This window comes from Gymnoscopelus microlampas, assembly GCF_963454915.1.
Source record: "Gymnoscopelus microlampas genome assembly, contig: SCAFFOLD_25, whole genome shotgun sequence".
Taxonomy (NCBI): domain Eukaryota; kingdom Metazoa; phylum Chordata; class Actinopteri; order Myctophiformes; family Myctophidae; genus Gymnoscopelus; species Gymnoscopelus microlampas.
Window position 1 is genome coordinate 98,536 of NW_028155862.1, and position 24,142 is coordinate 122,677.

Sequence of the window (24,142 nt, forward strand, 5' to 3'; positions counted from 1 at the left end):
CAGAGGCAAATATTGATGCATATTCATGCAATGAGCTGACAAGCTCATTGCATGCACTTTCACATGAGTATGAAATGAAAACAAAAAATGACACATTCACAGCCCCCCACTAATATCTCTGGTGTAAGCCACCAGTCCCCGTTGATATTGTAGCCCTCTCCAACGACAACTGTGTGATAATAATAATAAACTTTATTTGTATAGCACCTTTCATGACATGAAATGCAGCTCAAAGTTCTTTACAGAGAAAGAATATAATCACAGAAGAAGTACAACCATTTTTTTTTTCTTTACATTTTTATCCCGCGATTTTTGTAACCCATTTTTTTCACCCGGTGCCAATTTCCTAAGTGATCCTGGGCACTACACCAGCCCTACACCAGCGCTACACCAGTCCCCCACAGCCTAGGGAGGCCAGGGCCGAGCTTATGCTTCGTTCAATGCATGAGAGCCAACTGACCTTCTTGTCACCTGAAAGGGGGGAGTTTCCTCGGTAGGACGTAGCGTGTGGAAGGAACACGTTATTCCAACCAGTTCCCTTCCCCTCCATCAGGCGCCCCGGCTGTCATGGGGGAGGCGGTATAGCGACCAGGATTACTACATGTTTTTGTGAGGGTATTAACTACCCTAGGAGACACGGGGAGAACATGCAAACTCTACACAGAGTAGGCAGAAAAGTACAACTAATTTAACAATGAAGCAAAAAAGAAAAGCAAAAGCATAAAACAACATTAAAATAAAAGCAAAAAAAGGCATGACCCCTCCCAGGGGGAGCAGCAGTCGGGAGAGGGCAGCTGTGTATCATCTGTGGATCATTTGTTTGAATGCCATTATCAATTATATACTCTCTAATGGCTTTTCGCAGGTTGGACTTAATCTTTGCGTCTGCAACCAACTCGTGCAGTGGCGACAGATTGAAAGACAATATGTCAGGCGACGTTTTAAGGCTGTCCTTCCATTTTGTGAAGCCGGCCGAGTCCTCTGTCGTCAGAGAAAACTCTCCGCTCCAGCCGTTTCCTCCAACCACCTCAGTCATATGCTTAAGAAAACCGTTTTCGTCATTTGTCACAGTGTCGCGGTTGTTGAGAATCTTTCTACATGCCTCACTAGTCATGTTGGGGGCCACTTGGGCCAGTTTCACGAGCCCCTGCCCAACCATGATCCCCATGTTCATGCAGTGCTCCACCTGACCTACAGTGACAGTATTCAGGGTGGCCAGACAAGTGTCTATGGTCGTCACTTTGTTCATTCGACCCCCCAGGTCCACCAGACGAATGTAGTGCGTCCCATAGATCTCAATGAAGCTGCGGTATGCCTCAGTAGTGTTGGCCATGTTCTCCAGTGGAAGAGACTGGATGTCTTGCTGGAACTGCACTGACAGAGGACTTCTGTTGGGCACTCGAAATCTACAGTATGAAGGAGAAGGATGGCATGTTTCATTAGCTTTGAAATATGGTATGGTTAGTTGTTAGTCGTTGTACAGTTTGTGTCCTCAAGTGTTCTGTTACCTTAACGTTAAACGTATTCATTGAGCACCACAACTACTCAATAACTAATAAATAAATAAATAAATAAATAAATAAGTATTCTGTGTGTAGTGATTCGCACCAAATGTATACGTTTTATAAGAAATTGAATATAATACACAAGATAAGGAGGGTAGGGTGTATATTATCATTTTAGATAATTATATATGAATTACATTATTACACTATTTAATTATCTGTTTAATTTCTCTGTGGTGAAAGATTTAAATGTTTATTTAAATGTACAGTATACCATGTTGGTATATGTGAAAATGTACACATCAAGCGATGCCGCTTGACGTCTCCTTTTTCAACATGTAGAATTATAGTATTTTGTTGCCTGAGGCTTGTTTTTGATTTGTTTTGTATTTTTTATTATATTGCATATATTACATTTTTTGACTTGGTTGTCTAATTTTAACATGTTCGAAATAAAGATTTTCATTTATATAGGGTTTAAGTGATTAAAGACGATGGAGAGACATGGGGATGATCTTGGATCAGCCCTAATGACTTTAGATAGAACAAGCAAAGAGCAAAAAACATGATCTGACCTGTAGTGTTTGCAGTGGAACTGGTTGACGTTGAGAGAAGTTTTCTCTGACTGGAAAGAAGAGGATGAAAAGCTTTGCACCTTAGACTTACTGCCCGCCATCTGCACCTCACCCTTCAACCCACCCCCTTTGACCGGCAGTTCTAGCCCCAGACGCCAGTTATTCATTATCACAGAACTGGCACTCTGCACCGCAGAGGTAAGCGAGGAAAAGGTCTGATTTACACTCTTGCAACGGTCCGAGTGAGTGTGCCAGTCTGCCATGTAGTGAGGAAGCTTCTGGAACTGGTCGTCCATCAGAGGATTAGTACAAATCGTGCAGGAGCTTGTTGGGCTCAGGTATTTGTTGACTTCAAACACATAAGCACCAGTAGGCTCCAGCTTCACCACATCGTAGCCCTCTCCCGCTTGGTCGTGCCCCGGTACGAACGGGAGAGTGTGACATTGTTCCAGGGTACCTGCGCGGCACATGAAAGCTCCATCGATGGCATCGAGGTTAGAAATGATCAGGAAACCCAGGGTCATCAGGGTGTGACACATGACTGAGGTCACCATTGTCTTTTGCCTCCAGCAGTCTACAAGGTCTCACTAAAAGAAATTGGTACCTGTTACTTTACTACAAAATGCACTTAGTCTGGTCATTGATAATAGCTGAGCTTTCTTGTGGCCCCTGGAACATACTGTATTACATGTTCCAATGTAAAATTAGATGGTTGGTTCTACAGGATGACCCTTTTAATGTTTTTTCATAACCGTTAACCAAAGCTCGTTAATGGTTAATCAAACATTAACAGATATAAGAATAAAATGTAGGCTACTATGGATGAATATTAGTGACTCACTCAGGGTCCCAAATTAACAGCTACAGTGAGTAAGTCACCCAAAAGAAAATCACTTGAATATACACACAAAACTAAAAAAACATATCAGAAATTCATACATTTATCGTCGTGTAAACACTCAATTCTTACCGTCAGTCTCTCGGAGCTCGCAATGGAAAATGACGAACGCACCAATGACACCCTGTCAACTAGTAACACTGATGCCTGCAGGACACTTCGTACTGACTAGTGAGCATCCACTCTATTTATATGGGTTTGGTCTACCCATGTGGGTGAAACCTTCTGTTGATTAATCACGTGACTTGGTACTGTCTTACATGACGCAACTCAGGCTCCTGCACTGTGCTCTAACAGTGGCTACTGTCCTTATCTGATCTAATCAATCAACACCTGTTTCTCTCATGCAAACCCCACGTCACATCCTCTGCTTTGGAGCCGAGACCACAGGCCAGAGCCGTGGCCCTCACAATCTGCATTTGTTTTGACCTTTTCTACTAAACTTTAGTTTATACAATTTTAAGTAAGCAGAAAAATACACACATATAACATGGCAATAATTATACGCAAACTTCCCTGCTGAAAAGCTCGGATAATTCTACACTCACCTTCCATCTGCCTCCTGTGATTCTTTAGTTGAGACTTTCAATTTGAGACTGACATACTGTTATTAAAGCTGCTTCTGCATTGAAAACCAAGACAGGCAAAGTTCAAGCCCCCTGGAGGAACACAGGAGGATGAAAGTGAAGATGCACCTGTGACAGTATAAGCCTACAGTGGTTTAGCAAGGATGAGGAATGTATAGGTTTTAGCGATTAAATGATCTTGATGGAAGGTGGATGATGGGTAAAGAGGATGGTGGCACACACATGTGCAAATGTACAGCGATCGAAGAAGAAGGGGAAAAAAAGAGATTTACTGATCATTTAGTAAAGTCAGTAGGCTAGCTATAGCTATGGCTCCAAACTCTGGAATTATCTTGCTGAAAACCTTAGAGTCATCAACACACCAAGTTTCATAAACAAACTTAAAGCACGCATGGAGCACGATGTAACTTTCCTCTTCAACCTCGGATTTGAACCCGGTTTACAGCGCAAGTGCTGAATTTGTATTACCATTGAGCTAATAAAGCCAGCTCAGGGGATAAATTGAATCTTGACCATCAGGAAAAAAGTTGTCGTCAGATCCTGTTTCTAGGTGAGACATGACCTTTGACATGATCTAAATGTCTCAAATACTCTCAATAAAAGAGCAGGGAGACAAAATACAACCACCCCAATTATATTGTGCACATACTCTACCATACCAATTGGACAAAAATATTATTGTATTCATGAAAGAAAAGTTAACATAGTTAAAACACATCTAGTTACAGTTGTTTTTAACTAGGCCTATGGATGCATTAAAGGGAGTCCCTGGTTTTATGTTTTTACATGTTCTATGTATTTTTTTATTTACTGTTTTACTTATTATTATTTTGTATATATTATTTGTATTAAACCCAATATCATTTCATATCATATCAGTTTCTGTCAAGTACTTTGTAAACTTAAAGGGATATTTTACTTTCAAATAATAATCACGCCCCCCTCACCCTTTAGTGAAACATTCTAATGCTTGAGGGGGCCGTGATTTTTCCATTATCTTTTCATTTATTTTCCATATCTTTTTGTAATGTTTATTTTATTTGAAAGTGAAATATCCTTTAATGTGGAATTCAAATATTATGAATATTAATATTAATATTAATATTATTATTTCAAACTAGCCGAATAGCCACTCTGTAAGCTATTGGCATACAAGTGTTTGTCTTTGAGTCTACATATAATTCAGTACAATCTTCTCTTCAGCCTCCTATTAATGATTAGTTTGTGTATTTGCTTCACAGGCTCAGAGAAGGAGATAGTAGGCTAACAGTAAAGTAGGCACACCTGCGCCTGAGGACTGAGGTATGTATGCTTGCTTGCACCATATAACTCTATACCAGTGGTTTTCAACCAGTGGTCCGGGGACCACCATTGGTCCTTGAGGGGGTTCCAGGGGGTCCTCAGCCAAATTAATAGTTAGGAACCCAATTGACCCTTATGTGTCTCTGTAACTCTGAGAGTGTACAAATGGAACGGGTCCATTTGGTTCCATTTGTACACTCTCAGAGTTAAATGAACACTAATGAGACCCCCCTAAGGTGGCTCTGAAGCTTTAATCGTTATTCAAGCATAATGAATGTTGTTTTTTACGACAGCACTTCCATTTTCAGTGGCCGCAGCCTAAGTGGAGGCAAAACATTAGCTGTACACGTTAGACAATCAATACATGGATACCAACACGGATACAGGATGGGTGGGCACTAGGGACATCTGGGCACCTCGATGTAAAATCGGCAATTTTGTCCAAAATGTTAATGTTAATTGGTCTTAGTAATGTAAAGTATACATGTACAACATGTACCCTTCAACTTCTTGTTTATGCCCCAAAATGACTGGATATACAGGTTGTGTAGCAATTTGTAGCAATTGTAGAAATATTGGACCTTAATTGTCGAATGTTTAAGCTTGTTCTAATCATGTATACTTTAATTTGCTTAAAAACATTTTCCAAATATATATATTCTTTACATTTTGGAGAAAAAAAAGCCAATTTAACACTGAGGTGCCCACCTATTGTATCTTGTTACTGTACCTTCTTGAACACACACCTGACACACATCATGCGCTACTTGGCTGAGTTCTGAGAGAAAACACCTATATTCCTTAGTTACCCAATCAACTTCTGATGAATAGGCATGACAAACCTTATATCCATTCCATACCTACAACATACAATACTTTTATGTAAACCTTACCTGATTTGAAGTGTGTGCTAGAAACACAAGCACCGCCTCATGTCCAATCCTTTTGTTTTATATCTTTATATTTAACCATTAGTTGTCTTCAATTTATTTGACCAGCAGTGGCAGCTGTTATGCGGTTACACTTGGCTCAATTCGCTTTGTAGATTACAGATCCGGTCTGGGTCTAGAGCAGATATGGAAACGTTATGTGCCTTTATGTCTGTCTGCAAATTACAGGCTGGTAGGCGGGCTCTAGACCGCATCAGACTGGTTTGTTTGGAACATAAACCAGGCTTTCCAAAGCCTGGTGACGTGAGTTTATATGTGATAATTTCTCAAGATGGAGCCATTTACTGCTTTAATTTTGGAACCCAACAACACAGCCAGATGACACGTTAAAGATGGCGAGTACCTAACCTACTACCATGTTTGATACATGTTTGCCTCCAATCCAATATTCCTTTGTTTTGCCTCAATCATTCATGACGTAAGAACAAAAGGGGCCTATAGTAATCATTGTTTAATTGTCTCTATACTATAGACTGTAACTTAATCACTTTCAACCTGGCTCATAGCGTGGCACCGAGGGCCGCACTATGAGCTTGTAGATCTACTTTTTTAGATTATTTTTTTTAAGTGGGCATTTGTAACTCCAATCTTTGATTCTGGCGTCCCTGGAACTAAATATTTTACAAATGTTCGCTTTAAAAATATATGTGTATTCCAAGATTTGCACACATTTTGACGATTTTTCAAAGATAGCAGATCTACAAGCTCATAGCGCGGCACAGAGAGTGCCGCGCTATGAGCTTGTAGATCTGCTATTTTTGAATAGCCGAAGAAATCTTAAAATGACACAAATGATGCTTTCCCGGGCTCTATGGGTTAAGAATGAACTAGGGCTTGAGTGGTGAACGTTCATACCTATGGCGCTGAACGCGACAAACTTGTTCTCCCTGGGGTTGATGTTTTGGTCATAGGGTCTGTTCCCCCACATGTGAGCAGCGCTGTTGACCAGCCAGGTGGCGTTCAGAACCAAGGTGTACCTCAGCAGAGCTGGGACGAAGTATGCCACCCATAGTGTCTCTCCCCACAGGTACCAAGGCACGAACATGGGGAGGCCAAAGCACAGGAGCAACACAGACGGCTTGTAATACCTATAGAGGGGAAACGGATGGAGTTCAAACCCATGTACTTATTATTTTCCTAAGTGGAATTTGTTTTAGTTTAATTCCCTCAGGACTGACAGTGTACATATAATGTGCTTGTATTTAAGCTCTGATGTAAGTGAATGGCATACACTTTACAACTGGTATTCTTCTATGTCAATCTACCAATGGGCCCCTTCCCATTTTCTTAACCCTTTACATTTTCTAATACAAAACAGGTTAAATCAACAACGCTACAAAAAGAAAAGGAAGGAATGCTAAAAACAGATTGAAGCCGTTTAGACTTAAATACTTCCACTTGACTGATTTAAATGCACTTACTTCCTTTGAAACATCACAACTTTGTCAGCCTTTAGGTCGCTGAGCTCCAACTTTTTTCCCTTTTCAATGACGTCGGGATGCTTGCGCACCAACAACCAGCCAATGTGGGCATAAAAGAAGCCCCGGGTGGCGTTGTGAGGGTCAGCATCGGTCTCTGAATATTTGTGGTGAACCCTGTGGTCTCGAGCCCATTCAAAGATATCATTCTGTGGGTTGATGCAAAGACAAAGATTACATACACTGTGCAGTCAAGATGGTACTTACGCTGTTATGATAACTGCCATTATACTGTTACTTCCAACTGTGCGTGTGTGCATGTTATGACTGTCTGTGACCTTAAAGGGATATTTCACTTTTAACGTGTTTGGGGTCATTTAAACGTCTACTCAGGCTTTTGTGGGCATACAGTTTTTAAGTTGCTTGATTCAGTATTTAGATATTTGATATTCAATTTATCAGACACGCCCCCTTCCTATATAAACCCATTGAAACTTCAAACTCCATTTTAACCATGATAGATTCATCGAAAACACCCGTCCTTGGTTCTGGTGACTGACATTTGTGTTTTTTCAATTACTTTTTTCATTCATTTTATATATTATAAATTTTATATCATTTTCTGGGAAAATGAAAAAAATGAATTTACCAAAAAAAAAAGACATGTTTGAAAGTGAAACATCCCTTTAACGCTCTGCAGTTACCTGGAAGGCCATGGAGTTAGCAAGAGCAAGGAAGATTCTTAGGGGCACTGAGGCCTTATAAGATCTGTGGCTCCACAGTCGATGAGCTCCTGCCGTCACTCCTAAAGCACTTACCAAAAAGCAAAACACAGCTGCGGGAGAAACAAAGGAGTTCGTCATCAAACAACACTATAATAACTTTCTCGCACATTCACACCCCATGGCATGAATCGTTTATTGTACTTGGATGACTCACTGTGCAAAAATGAATTTGTGGGGGCGTCAACACATGACTACTAAAGTCGACATCTGGGTGTACAAGGAACTAATTGGAGCGATGCTTTTCAACCAGCGATCAGTGAAAAGGGAAATAGTATCAATTACTCCAGACTATTCACAAATGAGTTCGAAGCCGGTGAATGTAATTGAGTAATTACATGAGTTAAGGGGGGGCATCTTGTGTCATTAACCCATTTAGATCTGAGGCCGATTTTAAAAATGCCTTCTAAATCCTAACCTAGGTTTTCTGAAAATCTTAAATCTTTTATTCAAAATACATATACAAAGCAACATCGAAAATGTCATTTCCCGGTTTTAAAGGTATAACAACGTATAGGCTTTCCCGGTCTTGGGTTAAACTGTGATAATGTCGGTGCTCGGTCCTAGGACACATGGGTATAACCATGGATACAGCCATTCTAAGGTTCAATTCTAGCTGAAAGCGGTGGTGATCGAGCCCTCGGACCTTCGCAGCGTTCTCGCACGTTGGGACATGTGGCAGCCGGCGTGACTTTACATGATTCCAAACCCTCACACTCTTGGGATTCTGCACAAAGGAGCAGACTGCCGTGTCCTAAGAACCACACGTACTGTAGGTGGATGTGAATTCTACTTTAAAAAAAAGTAATGTTTTGTACATGGAGAACAAAATCCTGTATAACGGTTCAATCAGACATGACACCTGAAAGGGCAGAAATAGACAAAGATACCTCTGAGCAGCAGCTAAATAAGAATATCAGAAATCACCAGTCATTGGTAAAACAACAACTGGACGCTTAAATAGGAACAGCCAAGTTCCTGTTTCAGTGTCGTGAAGTGCACAATAATGTCTATAACAAGCTGTAATTAACAGGCGTGTTGTTTTGATGTTGCGGATATCCACATTACAGTACAATGAGCATGCAAATTTGCCGTGTCACCACGATACCATTCCACGAAAACTCAAGCCCTTCACAATGTCACATCATAGAGGTCTTAAAGGCTTTGCTGGCCAAATTTGAGGCAGATGCTAGGATCAGTTTGTAAAAGTATCATAGTGCCACCAGTGGGAGGCACCATGATAGGATTCAAAATTGGCTTGTCTTCAGGCCAGGACTCTGATCAAACTCGTGTCAGATTTAGGCCTGGTCCGCAGCGTGGCGGTCCAGGCACCCTATACACGAATCCACAGAGCACTGCCCTGTAGGTGGCGCCGCCATTGCTGCGGTGTCAAACTCAGTCAGCTGCTGCTGCGGTTCTGTCCGTCTGTTCACGTTACTCTTTACCTGCTTGGCTGTTGGAGCAGCCATAAACTACACAGGTTCATCCCGATTTTCTGTACATCTTTGTAAAGTTAGTAAAAACCAGGTAAAAGAGTAACGTGAGCAGTCAGTGACTGCAGCTGACTGACACCGCGCAGCAGCAGCTGATCGAGTCTGACACCGCAGCAATGGCGGCGCCACCTACAGGGCAGCGCTCCGTGGATTCGTGTATAGGCTGCAATGCCAGCCTGACAGCGTGTCGCAGGTTCGATCCCGTTCCCGAAGACCTGAGCTGCGTGTCACTACCCATCTCTCTCCCCATTTGCTGTCAGTCTACTAAGAAACAAACTTGTGTCAGATTTGACCACAATAGTCGAGTTAACCACGTCCTATGGAAATTTTACGCCTCACGGCAAAATGCAGGCAAACCACTCTTCACGATTAGCCTATAACCACCTGGTAGAAAGTGGGCTGGTGTCTTTTGAAGCCATATTATGACATAACGTTAGAGCTGTGACTTTATGGCTTCTAAAATATTATTTAACCCCTCCTCGACGTTATTCGACCACATCTGCACACACAGACTTAAAGATATGCGTTGGCGTTGTGAGTGAGCTTGTAGAATATGATTATTTTGGGGGGTGGTGTGGCCTGAAAAGGTTGAGAACCATTCAGTGGTTCTCAAACTTTTTCATGTCAAGGACCCCCAAATGGACACTTATTAGCCCGCGGACCCCCATTTGAAAAGATACATTTTAAGGGCCCCCAGTTTGACATGCATTAGGGCTACGGAACCACATTTAATGGCATTTCTATCTCGGGACCCCAATTCATGTTGTAAAATCAATGTTAACTTAACTCTGAGAGTGTACAAATGGAACCAAATGGACCCTGACGGGTCCATTTGGTTCCATTTGTACACTCTCAGAGTTACAGACCCATAAGGGTCCATTTGGTTCCTAATCTATCATTTAGCTGGGGACCCCCTAGAACCCCCTCAAGTATCCCTGGGGGTCCCCGGACCACTACTTTACTCAATACTTACACCAAACCAAGGTCAATGGAGCTGCTGCAGGGACTTGTGAAACGCCATAGGCAGCTCCTACGTGCAATAAAGTCATTAGGATGACATTCTTCCAGACCATGATGCGTTGAGGTTTGGGGCCTTCTTTCTCCTGGTATGCGTGGTCAAAGGCATCATCTTCTGTCTGTGTCGTCGGCTCTGAAACAACCTTACTATTCCCGTTGCTGATGCTGGACCTGATGATGCGCTTCACCGGATAATCTGAGCTCTCAGCCTCCGTCATGGTTGGTTTGGCTGCTAATAATATTGTCTGCAAAAAAAATCTATAGAAAATAAAAAACAAATAAAAAACGACATATATTTTTATATTTGTATATATTTTTTTAATATATATTTTATATTTTTTTACATTAGATTTTTATATATATATTATTTAAAAAAAAAAAAAACGACATATATTTTGTTATTATATCAGATCCTTTGTCAAGACCATACGGTTACAAAAGCACGTCTGCATTAATTGCAGTGCTGCTGCTTTGCCTGGGCTTGGAGACAGTGTTGCCAGATTCAGCGAGGAAAATAAGCAACCAGGTCTATGAAAACAAGCCCAAAAGAAGCGACTATTATAGGCCACCTGAGCGCCATTTGAAAATAGAGCTTGTAGAGCTGCTATTTAAATAAAATCATGGGAGGGAAAAAAAGAAGGGGAAATGTGGAATAAATGAACACAAAATCTTGCATGGGGGGCTGGTGTCCCTGTTACAACATCTTTTTAGATGGGGAATTGGGGATGGATGTGCGGACGATTACATATTAATCTGGGGGTCCTTGACATGAAAATATGTGAGAACCACTGGTTTAAACAACAATAGGAAACAAGCCCCAAATAAGCAACTACACTTTAGAAACAAGCCCAAAAAAATAGCCGCAACAACCAATAATTTACGTGTACGCGACAAAAACAAGCCCCAAAGTCGCGTCTAATAAGCGGACATGGCAACACTGCATGGAGACAGACAGGATGGAACGTGATGATGCTGTTGCATAAGCATAATATTTATATTTACAGGGAAAAATCGAATATAGGAAACGCGCAGCCAGCCACCCACGCCTATTAATTCATACTCACCAGATGTAGACTTTGACGAGGGTTGAAGGGTTTTTTAATGAGTGGTATTAAGTTATGTTGCCACCAAAACTACGACTTACAGAAGAGGAAATAAACGGACTGCTGCTGATGTTGCATCTGTGTGAGAATTAGATGAAGTGCGGCTCGTCTGGCAGCGATTGGACAAGCGGGCAGTGTTGCCAGATTGCATGAGAAATAAGCAACCACTGCCAACCAGGTTTTTTTTGATTGATTTAATACTTTATTAACAGTTTGCATTTCCTGGTGTTAAGCTTAGACGTTAATAGGACCAGACCAGTTACCATTTGCAGGCAGATGCTCTTTTATGGTGGTTTTGAAGGAGAGTAAGGAATCACACTCTTGGTAGGGCTTAATTGATTGATTGATTGATTGATTGATTGATTGATTGATTGATTGATTGATTGAATACTTTATTAACAGTTTGCAAAGACAAGCACAGTTCAATACAAGGTCTGTTAAGAGGATTTTAAACCCAAGAAAGCACTATATGGCTTGTTTCCATTGGGGTCCTTTCTTTGTACTCAATTCATCATCAATTCCACATTTTGGTGGCATATTAGCAGTAGAATGAATTTAACCCCGCTTGTGCTGAATCTGGGTTGAGTGAGATCAGTGGAGCTCAATGAAAACAAGCCCAAAATAAGGGACTATATGCTACAGCTAGTTGAAAATAGCAGATCTACAAGCTCACAATGCGTTGCGACGCGTTGTGAGCTTGTAACTCTGCTATTTCCCCCCAAAAAATAAATATTTCTTAAAAAATAGGTCATTTTGGAATGTTTTTGAAACATAACAACACAAATCTTGTATGTATTGGGTTGTTAAAATATTTTCAGATGGGGGGCCGGTCTGCAGACAAATATAATTAATCTGGGTGTCCTTCCTTGCCATGAAAATGTTTGAGAACCACTGGTTTAAGCAACATTGATTGATTGATTGATTGATTGATTGAATACTTTATTATCAGTTTGCAAAAAAAGGCAAGAAAACCGCAAGATACCAATATTTAGAAGCAACTTTACAGGGGGGGAGCCCAAAGTAGCCTATAATAAGCGGACATGGCAACCCTACTCGATGCCCACCTTACGACGCGTCTCATTGGCTGTCCTTTTATCTGCTGTTCACCGGTTTATTCATTCGCTGCCAGCATCCCATCCCATGGCCCCGAGGGATGGCAGGCCTGTCGCGCTGCGATTGGCCCGCCGTTGGTTGTCAAGCAACCACCGCTGGGGCTGGTCTGGTGGGTCTGGTCTCTGGGTCTGCAGAGTCAGTGTTGTTATTATGAGTTTCCACTAACACTCAGTGGTGGTGGAAAGTAACTAAGTACATGTGCTCATCAAGTACTGTAGGCTACTTAAGTACACTTTTGAGGTATTTGTACTTTACTTCAGTATCTCCAAATTCCAATACTTTTACTTCTACTCCACTACATCTCAGAGGCAAATATTGATGCATATTCATGCAATGAGCTGACAAGCTCATTGCATGCACTTTCACATGAGTATGAAATGAAAACAAAAAATGACACATTCACAGCCCCCCACTAATATCTCTGGTGTAAGCCACCAGTCCCCGTTGATATTGTAGCCCTCTCCAACGACAACTGTGTGATAATAATAATAAACTTTATTTGTATAGCACCTTTCATGACATGAAATGCAGCTCAAAGTTCTTTACAGAGAAAGAATATAATCACAGAAGAAGTACAACCATTTTTTTTTTCTTTACATTTTTATCCCGCGATTTTTGTAACCCATTTTTTTCACCCGGTGCCAATTTCCTAAGTGATCCTGGGCACTACACCAGCCCTACACCAGCGCTACACCAGTCCCCCACAGCCTAGGGAGGCCAGGGCCGAGCTTATGCTTCGTTCAATGCATGAGAGCCAACTGACCTTCTTGTCACCTGAAAGGGGGGAGTTTCCTCGGTAGGACGTAGCGTGTGGAAGGAACACGTTATTCCAACCAGTTCCCTTCCCCTCCATCAGGCGCCCCGGCTGTCATGGGGGAGGCGGTATAGCGACCAGGATTACTACATGTTTTTGTGAGGGTATTAACTACCCTAGGAGACACGGGGAGAACATGCAAACTCTACACAGAGTAGGCAGAAAAGTACAACTAATTTAACAATGAAGCCAAAAAAAAAGAAAAGCAAAAGCATAAAACAACATTAAAATAAAAGCAAAAAAAGGCATGACCCCTCCCAGGGGGAGCAGCAGTCGGGAGAGGGCAGCTGTGTATCATCTGTGGATCATTTGTTTGAATGCCATTATCAATTATATACTCTCTAATGGCTTTTCGCAGGTTGGACTTAATCTTTGCGTCTGCAACCAACTCGTGCAGTGGCGACAGATTGAAAGACAATATGTCAGGCGACGTTTTAAGGCTGTCCTTCCATTTTGTGAAGCCGGCCGAGTCCTCTGTCGTCAGAGAAAACTCTCCGCTCCAGCCGTTTCCTCCAACCACCTCAGTCATATGCTTAAGAAAACCGTTTTCGTCATTTGTCACAGTGTCGCGGTTGTTGAGAATCTTTCTACATGCCTCACTAGTCATGTTGGGGGCCACTTGGGCCAGTTTCACGAGCCCCTGCCCAACCATGATCCCCATGTTCATGCAGTGCTCCACCTGACCTACAGTGACAGTATTCAGGGTGGCCAGACAAGTGTCTATGGTCGTCACTTTGTTCATTCGACCCCCCAGGTCCACCAGACGAATGTAGTGCGTCCCATAGATCTCAATGAAGCTGCGGTATGCCTCAGTAGTGTTGGCCATGTTCTCCAGTGGAAGAGACTGGATGTCTTGCTGGAACTGCACTGACAGAGGACTTCTGTTGGGCACTCGACATCTACAGTATGAAGGAGAAGGATGGCATGTTTCATTAGCTTTGAAATATGGTATGGTTAGTTGTTAGTCGTTGTACAGTTTGTGTCCTCAAGTGTTCTGTTACCTTAACGTTAAACGTATTCATTGAGCACCACAACTACTCAATAACTAATAAATAAATAAATAAATAAATAAATAAGTATTCTGTGTGTAGTGATTCGCGCCAAATGTATACGTTTTATAAGAAATTGAATATAATACACAAGATAAGGAGGGTAGGGTGTATATTATCATTTTAGATAATTATATATGAATTACATTATTACATTATTTAATTATCTGTTTAATTTCTCTGTGGTGAAAGATTTAAATGTACAGTATACCATGTTGGTATATGTGAAAATGTACACATCAAGCGATGCCGCTTGACGTCTCCTTTTTCAACATGTAGAATTATAGTATTTTGTTGCCTGAGGCTTGTTTTTGATTTGTTTTGTATTTTTTATTATATTGCATATATTACATTTTTTGACTTGGTTGTCTAATTTTAACATGTTCGAAATAAAGATTTTCATTTATATAGGGTTTAAGTGATTAAAGACGATGGAGAGACATGGGGATGATCTTGGATCAGCCCTAATGACTTTAGATAGAACAAGCAAAGAGCAAAAAACATGATCTGACCTGTAGTGTTTGCAGTGGAACTGGTTGACGTTGAGAGAAGTTTTCTCTGACTGGAAAGAAGAGGATGAAAAGCTTTGCACCTTAGACTTACTGCCCGCCATCTGCACCTCACCCTTCAACCCACCCCCTTTGACCGGCAGTTCTAGCCCCAGACGCCAGTTATTCATTATCACAGAACTGGCACTCTGCACCGCAGAGGTAAGCGAGGAAAAGGTCTGATTTACACTCTTGCAACGGTCCGAGTGAGTGTGCCAGTCTGCCATGTAGTGAGGAAGCTTCTGGAACTGGTCGTCCATCAGAGGATTAGTACAAATCGTGCAGGAGCTTGTTGGGCTCAGGTATTTGTTGACTTCAAACACATAAGCACCAGTAGGCTCCAGCTTCACCACATCGTAGCCCTCTCCCGCTTGGTCGTGCCCCGGTACGAACGGGAGAGTGTGACATTCTTCCAGGGTACCTGCGCGGCACATGAAAGCTCCATCGATGGCATCGAGGTTAGAAATGATCAGGAAACCCAGGGTCATCAGGGTGTGACACATGACTGAGGTCACCATTGTCTTTTGCCTCCAGCAGTCTACAAGGTCTCACTAAAAGAAATTGGTACCTGTTACTTTACTACAAAATGCACTTAGTCTGGTCATTGATAATAGCTGAGCTTTCTTGTGGCCCCTGGAACATACTGTATTACATGTTCCAATGTAAAATTAGATGGTTGGTTCTACAGGATGACCCTTTTAATGTTTTTTCATAACCGTTAACCAAAGCTCGTTAATGGTTAATCAAACATTAACAGATATAAGAATAAAATGTAGGCTACTATGGATGAATATTAGTGACTCACTCAGGGTCCCAAATTAACAGCTACAGTGAGTAAGTCACCCAAAAGAAAATCACTTGAATATACACACAAAACTAAAAAAACATATCAGAAATTCATACATTTATCGTCGTGTAAACACTCAATTCTTACCGTCAGTCTCTCGGAGCTCGCAATGGAAAATGACGAACGCACCAATGACACCCTGTCAACTAGTAACACTGATGCCTGCAGGACACTTCGTACTGACTAGTGAGCATCCACTCTATTTATATGGGTTTGGTCTACCCATGTGGGTGAAACCTTCTGTTGATTAATCACGTGACTTGGTACTGTCTTACATGACGCAACTCAGGCTCCTGCACTGTGCTCTAACAGTGGCTACTGTCCTTATCTGATCTAATCAATCAACACCTGTTTCTCTCATGCAAACCCCACGTCACATCCTCTGCTTTGGAGCCGAGACCACAGGCCAGAGCCGTGGCCCTCACAATCTGCATTTGTTTTGACCTTTTCTACTAAACTTTAGTTTATACAATTTTAAGTAAGCAGAAAAATACACACATATAACATGGCAATAATTATACGCAAACTTCCCTGCTGAAAAGCTCGGATAATTCTACACTCACCTTCCATCTGCCTCCTGTGATTCTTTAGTTGAGACTTTCAATTTGAGACTGACATACTGTTATTAAAGCTGCTTCTGCATTGAAAACCAAGACAGGCAAAGTTCAAGCCCCCTGGAGGAACACAGGAGAATGAAAGTGAAGATGCACCTGTGACAGTATAAGCCTACAGTGGTTTAGCAAGGATGAGGAATGTATAGGTTTTAGCGATTAAATGATCTTGATGGAAGGTGGATGATGGGTAAAGAGGATGGTGGCACACACATGTGCAAATGTACAGCGATCGAAGAAGAAGGGGAAAAAAAGAGATTTACTGATCATTTAGTAAAGTCAGTAGGCTAGCTATAGCTATGGCTCCAAACTCTGGAATTATCTTGCTGAAAACCTTAGAGTCATCAACACACCAAGTTTCATAAACAAACTTAAAGCACGCATGGAGCACGATGTAACTTTCCTCTTCAACCTCGGATTTGAACCCGGTTTACAGCGCAAGTGCTGAATTTGTATTACCATTGAGCTAATAAAGCCAGCTCAGGGGATAAATTGAATCTTGACCATCAGGAAAAAAGTTGTCGTCAGATCCTGTTTCTAGGTGAGACATGACCTTTGACATGATCTAAATGTCTCAAATACTCTCAATAAAAGAGCAGGGAGACAAAATACAACCACCCCAATTATATTGTGCACATACTCTACCATACCAATTGGACAAAAATATTATTGTATTCATGAAAGAAAAGTTAACATAGCTAAAACACATCTAGTTACAGTTGTTTTTAACTAGGCCTATGGATGCATTAAAGGGAGTCCCTGGTTTTATGTTTTTACATGTTCTATGTATTTTTTTATTTACTGTTTTACTTATTATTATTTTGTATATATTATTTGTATTAAACCCAATATCATTTCATATCATATCAGTTTCTGTCAAGTACTTTGTAAACTTAAAGGGATATTTTACTTTCAAATAATAATCACGCCCCCCTCACCCTTTAGTGAAACATTCTAATGCTTGAGGGGGCCGTGATTTTTCCATTATCTTTTCATTTATTTTCCATATCTTTTTGTAATGTTTATTTTATTTGAAAGTGAAATATCCTTTAATGTGGAATTCAAATATTATGAATATTAATATTAATATTAATATTATTATTTCAAACTAGCCGAATAGCCACTCTGTAAGCTATTGGCATACAAGTGTTTGTCTTTGAGTCTACATATAATTCAGTACAATCTTCTCTTCAGCCTCCTATTAATGATTAGTTTGTGTATTTGCTTCACAGGCTCAGAGAAGGAGATAGTAGGCTAACAGTAAAGTAGGCACACCTGCGCCTGAGGACTGAGGTATGTATGCTTGCTTGCACCATATAACTCTATACCAGTGGTTTTCAACCAGTGGTCCGGGGACCACCATTGGTCCTTGAGGGGGTTCCAGGGGGTCCTCAGCCAAATTAATAGTTAGGAACCCAATTGACCCTTATGTGTCTCTGTAACTCTGAGAGTGTACAAATGGAACGGGTCCATTTGGTTCCATTTGTACACTCTCAGAGTTAAATGAACACTAATGAGTCCCCCCTAAGGTGGCTCTGAAGCTTTAATCGTTATTCAAGCATAATGAATGTTGTTTTTTACGACAGCACTTCCATTTTCAGTGGCCGCAGCCTAAGTGGAGGCAAAACATTAGCTGTACACGTTAGACAATCAATACATGGATACCAACACGGATACAGGATGGGTGGGCACTAGGGACATCTGGGCACCTCGATGTAAAATCGGCAATTTTGTCCAAAATGTTAATGTTAATTGGTCTTAGTAATGTAAAGTATACATGTACAACATGTACCCTTCAACTTCTTGTTTATGCCCCAAAATGACTGGATATACAGGTTGTGTAGCAATTTGTAGCAATTGTAGAAATATTGGACCTTAATTGTCGAATGTTTAAGCTTGTTCTAATCATGTATACTTTAATTTGCTTAAAAACATTTTCCAAATATATATATTCTTTACATTTTGGAGAAAAAAAAGCCAATTTAACACTGAGGTGCCCACCTATTGTATCTTGTTACTGTACCTTCTTGAACACACACCTGACACACATCATGCGCTACTTGGCTGAGTTCTGAGAGAAAACACCTATATTCCTTAGTTACCCAATCAACTTCTGATGAATAGGCATGACAAACCTTATATCCATTCCATACCTACAACATACAATACTTTTATGTAAACCTTACCTGATTTGAAGTGTGTGCTAGAAACACAAGCACCGCCTCATGTCCAATCCTTTTGTTTTATATCTTTATATTTAACCATTAGTTGTCTTCAATTTATTTGACCAGCAGTGGCAGCTGTTATGCGGTTACACTTGGCTCAATTCGCTTTGTAGATTACAGATCCGGTCTGGGTCTAGAGCAGATATGGAAACGTTATGTGCCTTTATGTCTGTCTGCAAATTACAGGCTAGTAGGCGGGCTCTAGACCGCATCAGACTGGTTTGTTTGGAACATAAACCAGGCTTTCCAAAGCCTGGTGACGTGAGTTTATATGTGATAATTTCTCAAGATGGAGCCATTTACTCCTTTAATTTTGGAACCCAACAACACAGCCAGATGACACGTTAAAGATGGCGAGTACCTAACCTACTACCAAATAACTTTACTACCTTTCTGAGGTGATACATGTTTGCCTCCAATCCAATATTCCTTTGTTTTGCCTCAATCATTCATGACGTAAGAACAAAAGGGGCCTATAGTAATCATTGTTTAATTGTCTCTATACTATAGACTGTAACTTAATCACTTTCAACCTGGCTCATAGCGTGGCACCGAGTGCCGCACTATGAGCTTGTAGATCTACTTTTTTAGATTATTTTTTTTAAGTGGGCATTTGTAACTCCAATCTTTGATTCTGGCGTCCCTGGAACTAAATATTTTACAAATGTTCGCTTTAAAAATATATGTGTATTCCAAGATTTGCACACATTTTGACGATTTTTCAAAGATAGCAGATCTACAAGCTCATAGCGCGGCACAGAGAGTGCCGCGCTATGAGCTTGTAGATCTGCTATTTTTGAATAGCCGAAGAAATCTTAAAATGACACAAATGATGCTTTCCCGGGCTCTATGGGTTAAGAATGAACTAGGGCTTGAGTGGTGAACGTTCATACCTATGGCGCTGAACGCGACAAACTTGTTCTCCCTGGGGTTGATGTTTTGGTCATAGGGTCTGTTCCCCCACATGTGAGCAGCGCTGTTGACCAGCCAGGTGGCGTTCAGAACCAAGGTGTACCTCAGCAGAGCTGGGACGAAGTATGCCACCCATAGTGTCTCTCCCCACAGGTACCAAGGCACGAACATGGGGAGGCCAAAGCACAGGAGCAACACAGACGGCTTGTAATACCTATAGAGGGGAAACGGATGGAGTTCAAACCCATGTACTTATTATTTTCCTAAGTGGAATTTGTTTTAGTTTAATTCCCTCAGGACTGACAGTGTACATATAATGTGCTTGTATTTAAGCTCTGATGTAAGTGAATGGCATACACTTTACAACTGGTATTCTTCTATGTCAATCTACCAATGGGCCCCTTCCCATTTTCTTAACCCTTTACATTTTCTAATACAAAACAGGTTAAATCAACAACGCTACAAAAAGAAAAGGAAGGAATGCTAAAAACAGATTGAAGCCGTTTAGACTTAAATACTTCCACTTGACTGATTTAAATGCACTTACTTCCTTTGAAACATCACAACTTTGTCAGCCTTTAGGTCGCTGAGCTCCAACTTTTTTCCCTTTTCAATGACGTCGGGATGCTTGCGCACCAACAACCAGCCAATGTGGGCATAAAAGAAGCCCCGGGTGGCGTTGTGAGGGTCAGCATCGGTCTCTGAATATTTGTGGTGAACCCTGTGGTCTCGAGCCCATTCAAAGATATCATTCTGTGGGTTGATGCAAAGACAAAGATTACATACACTGTGCAGTCAAGATGGTACTTACGCTGTTATGATAACTGCCATTATACTGTTACTTCCAACTGTGCGTGTGTGCATGTTATGACTGTCTGTGACCTTAAAGGGATATTTCACTTTTAACGTGTTTGGGGTCATTTAAACGTCTACTCAGGCTTTCGTGGGCATACAGTTTTTAAGTTGCTTGATTCAGTATTTAGATATTTGATATTCAATTTATCAGACACGCCCCCTTCCTATATAAACCCATTGAAACTTCAAACTCCATTTTAACCATGATAGATTCATCGAAAACACCCGTCCTTGGTTCTGGTGACTGACATTTGTGTTTTTTCAATTACTTTTTTCATTCATTTTATATATTATAAATTTTATATCATTTTCTGGGAAAATTAAAAAAATGAATTTACCAAAAAAAAAAGACATGTTTGAAAGTGAAACATCCCTTTAACGCTCTGCAGTTACCTGGAAGGCCATGGAGTTAGCAAGAGCAAGGAAGATTCTTAGGGGCACTGAGGCCTTATAAGATCTGTGGCTCCACAGTCGATGAGCTCCTGCCGTCACTCCTAAAGCACTTACCAAAAAGCAAAACACAGCTGCGGGAGAAACAAAGGAGTTCGTCATCAAACAACACTATAATAACTTTCTCGCACATTCACACCCCATGGCATGAATCGTTTATTGTACTTGGATGACTCACTGTGCAAAAATGAATTTGTGGGGGCGTCAACACATGACTACTAAAGTCGACATCTGGGTGTACAAGGAACTAATTGGAGCGATGCTTTTCAACCAGCGATCAGTGAAAAGGGAAATAGTATCAATTACTCCAGACTATTCACAAATGAGTTCGAAGCCGGTGAATGTAATTGAGTAATTACATGAGTTAAGGGGGGGCATCTTGTGTCATTAACCCATTTAGATCTGAGGCCGATTTTAAAAATGCCTTCTAAATCCTAACCTAGGTTTTCTGAAAATCTTAAATCTTTTATTCAAAATACATATACAAAGCAACATCGAAAATGTCATTTCCCGGTTTTAAAGGTATAACAACGTATAGGCTTTCCCGGTCTTGGGTTAAACTGTGATAATGTCGGTGCTCGGTCCTAGGACACATGGGTATAACCATGGATACAGCCATTCTAAGGTTCAATTCTAGCTGAAAGCGGTGGTGATCGAGCCCTCGGACCTTCGCAGCGTTCTCGCACGTTGGGACATGTGGCAGCCGGCGTGACTTTACATGATTCCAAACCCTCACACTCTTGGGATTCTGCACAAAAATGCAGGCAAACCACTCTTCACGATTAGCCTATAACCACCTGGTAGAAAGTGGGCTGGTGTCTTTTGAAGCCATATTATGACATAACGTTAGAGCTGTGACTTTATGGCTTCTAAAATATTATTTAACCCCTCCTCGACGTTATTCGACCACATCTGCACACACAGACTTAAAGATATGCTTTGGCGTTGTGAGTGAGCTTGTAGAATATGATTATTTTGGGGGGTGGTGTGGCCTGAAAAGGTTGAGAACCATTCAGTGGTTCTCAAACTTTTTCATGTCAAGGACCCCCAAATGGACACTTATTAGCCCGCGGACCCCCATTTGAAAAGATACATTTTAAGGGCCCCCAGTTTGACATGCATTAGGGCTACGGAACCACATTTAATGGCATTTCTATCTCGGGACCCCAATTCATGTTGTAAAATCAATGTTAACTTAACTCTGAGAGTGTATAAATGGAACCAAATGGACCCGTCAGGGTCCATTTGGTTCCATTTGTACACTCTCAGAGTTACAGACCCATAATGGTCCATTTGGTTCCTAATCTATCATTTAGCTGGGGACCCCCTAGAACCCCCTCAAGTATCCCTGGGGGTCCCCGGACCCCACTTTGAGAACCACTACTTTACTCAATACTTACACCAAACCAAGGTCAATGGAGCTGCTGCAGGGACTTGTGAAACGCCATAGGCAGCTCCTACGTGCAATAAAGTCATTAGGATGACATTCTTCCAGACCATGATGCGTTGAGGTTTGGGGCCTTCTTTCTCCTGGTATGCGTGGTCAAAGGCATCATCTTCTGTCTGTGTCGTCGGCTCTGAAACAACCTTACTATTCCCGTTGCTGATGCTGGACCTGATGATGCGCTTCACCGGATAATCTGAGCTCTCAGCCTCCGTCATGGTTGGTTTGGCTGCTAATAATATTGTCTGCAAAAAAAATCTATAGAAAATAAAAAACAAATAAAAAACGACATATATTTTTATATTTGTATATATTTTTTTAATATATATTTTATATTTTTTTACATTAGATTTTTATATATATATTATTTAAAAAAAAAAAAAACGACATATATGTTGTTATTATATCAGATCCTTTGTCAAGACCATACGGTTACAAAAGCACGTCTGCATTAATTGCAGTGCTGCTGCTTTGCCTGGGCTTGGAGACAGTGTTGCCAGATTCAGCGAGGAAAATAAGCAACCAGGTCTATGAAAACAAGCCCAAAAGAAGCGACTATTATAGGCCACCTGAGCGCCATTTGAAAATAGAGCTTGTAGAGCTGCTATTTAAATAAAATCATGGGAGGGAAAAAAAGAAGGGGAAATGTGGAATAAATGAACACAAAATCTTGCATGGGGGGCTGGTGTCCCTGTTACAAAATCTTTTTAGATGGGGAATTGGGGATGGATGTGCGGACGATTACATATTAATCTGGGGGTCCTTGACATGAAAATATGTGAGAACCACTGGTTTAAACAACAATAGGAAACAAGCCCCAAATAAGCAACTACACTTTAGAAACAAGCCCAAAAAAATAGCCGCAACAACCAATAATTTACGTGTACGCGACAAAAACAAGCCCCAAAGTCGCGTCTAATAAGCGGACATGGCAACACTGCATGGAGACAGACAGGATGGAACGTGATGATGCTGTTGCATAAGCATAATATTTATATTTACAGGGAAAAATCGAATATAGGAAACGCGCAGCCAGCCACCCACGCCTATTAATTCATACTCACCAGATGTAGACTTTGACGAGGGTTGAAGGGTTTTTTAATGAGTGGTATTAAGTTATGTTGCCACCAAAACTACGACTTACAGAAGAGGAAATAAACGGACTGCTGCTGATGTTGCATCTGTGTGAGAATTAGATGAAGTGCGGCTCGTCTGGCAGCGATTGGACAAGCGGGCAGTGTTGCCAGATTGCATGAGAAATAAGCAACCACTGCCAACCAGGTTTTTTTTGATTGATTTAATACTTTATTAACAGTTTGCATTTCCTGGTGTTAAGCTTAGACGTTAATAGGACCAGACCAGTTACCATTTGCAGGCAGATGCTCTTTTATGGTGGTTTTGAAGGAGAGTAAGGAATCACACTCTTGGTAGGGCTTAATTGATTGATTGATTGATTGATTGATTGATTGATTGATTGATTGAATACTTTATTAACAGTTTGCAAAGACAAGCACAGTTCAATACAAGGTCTGTTAAGAGGATTTTAAACCCAAGAAAGCACTATATGGCTTGTTTCCATTGGGGTCCTTTCTTTGTACTCAATTCATCATCAATTCCACATTTTGGTGGCATATTAGCAGTAGA

At 41.1% G+C, this 24,142-nt stretch overlaps 3 protein-coding genes across 10 annotated transcripts; all 3 read right to left on the minus strand.

The window, feature by feature from the left end:
- Positions 1–230: 230 nt before the first annotated feature.
- Positions 231–11,718, minus strand: LOC311041206 (acyl-CoA desaturase-like). 5 transcript variants are annotated; one of them, XR_014600370.1, is made up of 7 exons: positions 11,592–11,718; positions 10,484–10,785; positions 7,940–8,070; positions 7,239–7,444; positions 6,673–6,905; positions 2,081–2,667; positions 231–1,406 (listed from the first exon to the last, which is right to left on the minus strand). XR_014600370.1 is itself a non-coding variant. In XM_084086114.1 (6 exons), the coding sequence occupies exons 2-6, from the start codon at positions 10,743–10,745 to the stop codon at positions 5,886–5,888; spliced, it is 879 nt and encodes a 292-aa protein (XP_083942240.1). In that variant the 5' UTR covers positions 10,746–10,772; positions 11,592–11,713; the 3' UTR covers positions 5,653–5,885. The 5 variants fall into 5 exon arrangements, 2 of the variants coding, with proteins under 2 accessions (XP_083942239.1, XP_083942240.1); XR_014600371.1 differs by having other exon boundaries at positions 10,484–10,772; positions 11,592–11,713; XR_014600372.1 differs by lacking the exons at positions 231–1,406; positions 2,081–2,667 and adding exons at positions 3,483–3,637; positions 5,761–5,932 and having other exon boundaries at positions 10,484–10,772; positions 11,592–11,713.
- Positions 11,719–12,824: 1,106 nt separating this feature from the next.
- On the minus strand, positions 12,825–15,588 carry LOC311041208 (perforin-1-like; the record flags this gene model as incomplete). Its single annotated transcript, XM_084086116.1, has 3 exons — positions 12,825–12,871; positions 13,810–14,456; positions 15,119–15,588. 3 exons carry the CDS (start codon positions 15,586–15,588, stop codon positions 12,825–12,827), a joined length of 1,164 nt encoding a protein of 387 aa, XP_083942242.1.
- On the minus strand, positions 15,570–23,689 carry LOC311041204 (acyl-CoA desaturase-like). 4 transcript variants are annotated; one of them, XR_014600368.1, is made up of 7 exons: positions 23,563–23,684; positions 22,455–22,743; positions 20,998–21,128; positions 20,297–20,502; positions 19,731–19,963; positions 18,799–18,970; positions 15,632–15,705 (listed from the first exon to the last, which is right to left on the minus strand). XR_014600368.1 is itself a non-coding variant. In XM_084086108.1 (6 exons), the coding sequence occupies exons 2-6, from the start codon at positions 22,714–22,716 to the stop codon at positions 15,614–15,616; spliced, it is 924 nt and encodes a 307-aa protein (XP_083942234.1). In that variant the 5' UTR covers positions 22,717–22,756; positions 23,563–23,689; the 3' UTR covers positions 15,570–15,613. The 4 variants fall into 4 exon arrangements, 3 of the variants coding, with proteins under 3 accessions (XP_083942234.1, XP_083942233.1, XP_083942235.1); XM_084086108.1 differs by lacking the exon at positions 18,799–18,970 and having other exon boundaries at positions 15,570–15,705; positions 22,455–22,756; positions 23,563–23,689; XM_084086107.1 differs by lacking the exon at positions 18,799–18,970 and having other exon boundaries at positions 15,570–15,705.
- Positions 23,690–24,142: the final 453 nt, after the last annotated feature.